The sequence below is a fragment of the Austrofundulus limnaeus genome, unplaced genomic scaffold, assembly GCF_001266775.1.
Source record: "Austrofundulus limnaeus strain Quisiro unplaced genomic scaffold, Austrofundulus_limnaeus-1.0 Scaffold122, whole genome shotgun sequence".
Lineage (NCBI taxonomy): Eukaryota > Metazoa > Chordata > Actinopteri > Cyprinodontiformes > Rivulidae > Austrofundulus > Austrofundulus limnaeus.
The window spans coordinates 571697-578117 of NW_013952524.1; the positions used below are offsets into that span (position 1 = coordinate 571697).

The window sequence follows — 6421 nt, forward strand, 5'->3', positions numbered from 1 at the left end:
TGAGAAAAATGGTGACGTTTTCAATACTTATTTTACCCACTGTATTTCTCAACAGTCTGATTCAGCTTAGTTAGATGTAACACGATGTTTCCTGCAGTTGACTCATCATGTCCTGACCAGAGCGTAATAGAAGCACTTCAGATTAGATCAGTCTTTTAGAAGGAAATTTTTACTAAAAGGTGAGCAACACTTTGCTGATTGTTTCATTCTACCAGGCAACAAACCATAACTGGTACATCCAGAGAACAGATACATCCTGAGTCTCTGAAAAAAAGAAAGAAGAAGCAGCAGGCAGGGATAAATACAGGATCCTGATAGATCCTCAGTCCCTCCTAATCCCCTTCAGCCATTCTGTGATGAATAAACAGAACGAGGCTGCACAGACTCGTGCGTGCTATGAAAAAGGGAACTATTAGTTGTTTTGTGATTGAAAAGGAAGAACATTGTTTTTTTTCATCACAAGCTTAGGCCAATCACAAAAAGCTCACAGGCTTGTATAAAGTGGTCCAAACGGAGACAGGACGTTTGCTCAGTCAGAAAATAAAACAACTGCGGCACATAATCCATTTTACTGTTAAACTCTATTTGAGCTTTGCGTTAATCTGCTCTCATCTGCAGCATGGATGTATTTCAGGTTGAGTGCATCTTTGCACAAAGCTTTTATAGATTGTTCGATCAGCCCTGGCCAGTGAGCTGTAGGCCAGGGAATCTCTGGCCAATGAAAACAGTCTCTGATGCTGGATTTCATGATTCTTCAGAGGTTTTTTTTTGATAACGTTGGGGCACGAGGTGAACAAGGATCAGGCTCCATGGGAGATCAGATAATGGAATTTTATGTGGCGCAGCTAAATATAAAAGAAAACAAATTTGCAGAGTATTGTGGATACCTTTAACTTTTACCTGTTTTGATACTGGTTTCTCTTTGAGCCTCACTGTGGTTTGGTTCTGTCTGCAGAGGTGTGGAGAACATGGGCGCTCAGGATCCAGACTGTGAAGGTGTGAAAAGGAAGATGCAAAGAGTACCATTCCAGGTGGGAGCTATATGTTAAGGTTAACAAACTTTGGTATCTGGGTTTCAGATAAAATAGCTTTTGAGTTCAAATTATTGAACAGATATGCCATAAATTTTGTCAGATTTAAACACAACTTATTAAAGTGGGAGTTCAAGTTAAAAAAAAGGACCAAACTTTTTTTTAATTTCAAAGTTCCAGCTTTTGTTTTTGATTGGTTTGCTCAGACCTTTACTGATTCTTCCCTTCAGATTTTCCCTGACCCAGTTGATGTGGTCCTGGGCCCCGAGACCTGTCTGAACAGCCTGGACCACAGCCGCTCAAAGGAGCGCCTGCCCTCCATCGTGGTGGAGCCCACCGAAGTGAGCGAGGTGGAGAGCGGAGAGCTGCGATGGCCTCCACAGGACATCGAGACAGAGGATGACGAGGAGGAGGATCTGTTCTTGGAGCAGTGCATCCCCCCGGCTAACATTGCTGACTGGGGGGAGGATGAGGAAGATAATGAGGAGGAAGAGGAGACGTCAGTAATACTGATCCAGCAGCCGGGCTTGACACTCATTGGTGAGTTGGAGATAAAAACATTTGTTCTGTGTGGATAAATCAGAAAGCCCGCAAATGGTTGCAGTAACTGGAACCTAAAGTTTTGTGAAGATGTTAAAGGGTCTAGTGCCTYTTCTAAKCTTTACAAACTTCTCAGAAAGGATCCAGTCAACCACCYATCCTTCATTATTCCACCGCAAGGATCAACAGTCACACAGACAAGTGTGCTTCAGCATCTCCTCCAGGTACACTTTCCTAGGGCAGAAGTGACTGAACAGCCTGYCACAGCTGCTAACTCAAATCCAACAGAGGACAACTGGAACAGAGCTGCAAGTATTATTACTAAAGGCAAAGTAAAATGGGCAATAATATGTTTGACCCATTCAAAGCTTGTGGTCCAGATAGTATTTTTCCAGCTCTTCTCCAAAGAGGACTGGAATTGCTTCTGGACACAATAACTAGAATATATGTTGCTTGTCCAGCAAATGGCTGTGTACCAGTTGGGTGCAGGACAGCAAAGGTTGTCTTTCTGCCCAAACCTGGCAAACCAACATATAAAGAAGCTAATTCTTTCAGACCCATCAGCTTAACATCTTTCTTGCTGAAGGGAATGGAGAGGATATTAAATTGACATGTGAGGGATGGTGTTTTAATGCTATCACCCTAAAGTCCTAAACAACATGCATATCAGGCAGGTCTTTCTACAGAAACAGCCTTACATGATGTTGTTTTGAGAATAGAACRCAGCCTGGCACATACATGGACAATATGCRCTTGGCTGCTTTTTGGACATACAGGGTGTGTTTGACAATGTACCCGTAGAAGCTATAGAAAGACGTGGATGAGACAACTACAAATTGGCTCATTTTCATGCTTCGGACAAGGAAAGCATCTTCAACTCTGGGGGACTGTTCGATAACCATAAACCTCAGAATGGGCTGTCCACAGGGACAGGGAGTAATCTCGCCCTGTGTTGGCTCCTGGTTGTCGACAGTTTACTAAATGAGTTGAATGGATCTAGACTCCATACACAAGGGCATGCAGATGAATTGGTCATACTTATAGAAGGCTTCTGCCTGGGTACTGAATGTAACCTAATGCAGAGGGGACTAAACATAATATCCAGATGGTGCCGCAAGCAGGAACTTTCTGTCAATCCAAATTAGACAGAATTGGTTCTTTTCACTCATAAGAAGTCAAGGAAGTGTTACTCTTCTCCAAAATTGGAGTGTGTAGAACTCTCCCTGTCAGAGTCAGTTAAATTCTTGGGTGTCTATCTAGACAGAAAGCTTAACTGGAAAAGACATGTAAATGAAAAGTGTAAGAAGGCAGCAATGTGCCTACACCAGTGCCATAGGATTGCAGGTAGTCGGGGTGCTACCCCAAGGGTTATCAGATGGATCTACATGGCCATAGTCCACCCCATGCTATGCTATGCTGCTTTAGTGTGGTGGGTTCGAGTCCAAGTTGAGGTGGCAAGAGTGATGCTCACCCATGTACAACTATGGCCTGCCTGAGCATCACAGGTTCMWTCAGAACAACACCCACGGCAGCCATGGAAGTCCTACTGGACCTGGMTCCACTAGATTTACATATTTTAGGGGAGGCTGCATCCAGTGCAGTAAGGCTACACCAGTCTGGTAGGTGGAAAAACCTATCTGACTCACAACACACTAGAATCTGGGACTGGGCAGTTGCTGCTGTTCCAGTAAGTGCAGGACCTGGAGACAGAMTGGTCAAAACATACAATTTTGAGCCAAGTTTTAAGACAGAGATAAAAGACAGGTCTGTCTGGATTAACCTCTCTACGACAGACATGTCTCCCAATCATTTCTACTGTTTTACAGATGGATTCCTTCTGAAGGGGTCAGTAGGTGCAGGGGTGCTGATTTTGCACAACCACAATGAGAGAGAGTATAGTTACCCACTAGKTWKTTTTGCAACTGTATCTCAAGCTGAGATAYATGCAGTCCATCAGTGTGYGGCATCTCTCAAAGACCTTCAGTGTACACAGAAGGAAATATTCATCCTAACAGATAGCCAAGCTGCTATTAAAGCTCTCCAAGGGCCACACTTTATGTCATTAATGGCTTGGGAGTGTGCCGAGGCAGTCAACCAACTGGGGAGAGATAACAGTGTTMCTATTAAAAGGGTACCAGGACATATTGGTATTTATGGTAATGAGAGAGCTGACTACCTCGCAAAAGCTGGCAGTCAGGCTCACTTCAAAGGACCAGAGCCTGTTGTAGGTATCTCAACAACAGTCCGTAGGACTGCCCTACAGGCCTGGATTAGACGTCAACACTCAATCCACTGGAGGGAGCTGACGGACTGTAGACAGACACGGGAACGGATTAGCGGTCCAAATCTAAGGTTTGGGAAAGCTCTCATCTCCCTGTCAAGGAAAACTCTAAGTATACTGGTTGGTGCCCTAACTGGGCACAATCTGCTCAACYGCCACAAAATGGTGATGAGACTCCWTGACAATGGTCWGTGTRATGCCTGTGGCATTGAATTAGAGACCTCTTTGCACTACTTAGGCCACTGCCTGGCTCTGAGCGGTCAAAGGAAAAGAATTCTTGGGGACCCCTTTATGGATCCTGAGAAGCTCAGAACACTGAGTGTTCCTARTCTTGTGTCCTTCATCCSAGGGAYGAGAAAGTTTGAATRAAGACCAGYGTCTTTTTGGGGAGYRCAATGGGCCCACTTAAGAGGCCCCTGCTCATAGGGATTTTATATCCATCCCCACTCACCATAACCATAACTGGAACCTAAKTAGGAACTGAACTATTCTTAGGTAAAAAAAAAAAAAGTAAATGTACACGCAGAATAATCAGTTCAGCTCAGTGAAACAGTCTGACTGCTTTCGTTTGTTTGTTTGTCGCTGGTTAAAATACCTCCAGATTAAAAAACATTAATATTTCCTGTTAGGCCCCAAACAAATTTCTTGTAGTCTAACTAATATTAGACCTATCAGAGATGTGTTGTCTTGAGGTCAAAGCTGAGATCGTCTCATGTTGACAAAGAGCAGAATTGCTAGTTTGGTTTTGCCATATTTTGTGTGAGTGATCTGTTAGTGCTTGGAGCATGTGATGAGAATGACTCTCGGCTACTAAATYTTAGCTCAGTATCTGTAAAGCTGACTGAATTATGGCCACTTTCATAGTTTAGCTTTTTTGAAACCTTTGGGACTTTCTGTTGTTGTATAATACTGTAGTATGATGAACGTGACTCATTGAATGAGAAGATGACAAGAAACAGAAGTGAAAATAAGACGTTTTCAAGTGCTGGGCAGCCATGCTGGATTTGGAGCTCAGGGGCCCTTGCCATTTACCTAATTTCCCTCTGGGATCAATAAAGTATTTTTGAATTGAATTTTGAATTGAATTTTGAGTCAGAATTTCAATTTTAGTTGATTATTTTTGACTTAGCACATCATATCTAAAACAGGTAAGATATTGATTCTTTATGACCACCTTCAAAATATCTGAACAACCCCTTTAAGAATGACCTTAGTTATGAAAATTGGCAACAATGGGTTTCATTAAAATAAACATTTAAAGATGTTTGAGTAAAACCAGGGGATCAGAGGATGACAATGAACCTATTAAAGCCTCTTCATGATGTTCACATCAAAATGCTGACTGAAGCAAAACTTAAACAGKAACAGAGGTTGCACACATCCACACTTATTCCTCAAGCTTTTGTTATATCCKTATATGCAGACATAACACTAACATTTGAATAAGGAATTTAACTTAATTCATCTTTTAAAAGCAAGTACTSAATTGGTGTCCCTGATGTCTTTAAGTGCTCTGACAGGTTCATAAAAAGCTTCCTGCACAGAGGTAACAACACCGTCAGACAAGGCGTTTTATCTTTAACACTTTGTTATAAAGTGTTTTAGCACCTCATTTTGGAACAGGTGCTAAATCCATGAACACTATAGATGGGATAAATGGCTCCTTGAAGGGATCCAGATCTTGGGGAGCTATTTGTTTCATAGAGCCGTTCGATTTTGAACGTGTTCCGTCATTACGTCGCCTTATGTGATGATAAAATAACGTATGCCCTAAAGTCCCTCATTCTGTTCTGGTCAAGAGTCGGTGACCTCTTTTGCTTACCTTAAAATATCATCATGTTTTACGATTCCACTCTTTATCCTCTGTTTTCTCTCAGATAAAGTGTTTCACAACCAGGACAATATCTGTTAGAAGTAATCATTCTTGCTGCTAGTTTTATCAAATATCATTCACTCCTTGACCCAAGCATCGGCGCCAGGAGAGGCGTTATTGTCTGTTTTGGATAACATGCTATATAAATGAATGTATTTGAGATGGCCTCATGACACATTTTTGGACCACTGCCCTGTGTGACATGATGTGTGTCTACAATGGCAATAAACCTCAGCTGACCATTCCATGGAGTACCTTCATTCTTGGCCCACGTATTTCTGTCTTTGTTAAATAAATAATTCCACAACACGCAAACGTCACATCTCCACTACATACATTGCAGACTGTGATTGCGAAATGCTTTAAGCGATAAACTAACATGTCGTTTTTGCTTTTTCACAGACCTGCAGTCAGATGCATTCAGAGATGACACGCCAACACTCCCACCCAACAGCACTYCAGCCTTCAACTGACTCCTCCTCCTCCTCCTCTTCACCGTTTGAAGATCTTGACATGAACTCTGACAAAACATACCAAGGGAGTAAATGGAAACGAAACAAACAAAAAGAAAAGTGTTAGATAAAAGTAATAAAACAAACACTGATGTTCCACCTTGATAACTGATAAATCTGTGTGTGAAACAGAATCCATGAGTGCAGAACCAAACAGTGACACAAGATCTTCAGACCACATGAC

The 6421-nt window shown here is 42.2% G+C and overlaps 1 protein-coding gene across 1 annotated transcript in view; it reads left to right on the forward strand.

Moving 5' to 3' along the window:
- The window catches only part of lbhl (LBH regulator of WNT signaling pathway, like), a gene marked incomplete at its 3' end in the record, with an annotated part of 12224 nt that extends 5803 nt beyond the window's left edge, over window positions 1-6421 (forward strand). Inside the window, 3 exon segments of the mRNA XM_014015082.1 lie at window positions 956-1031; window positions 1262-1571; window positions 6128-6421. Of these exon segments, the coding sequence (XP_013870536.1) occupies window positions 969-1031; window positions 1262-1571; window positions 6128-6198 (444 nt within the window). The 5' untranslated portion in view covers window positions 956-968.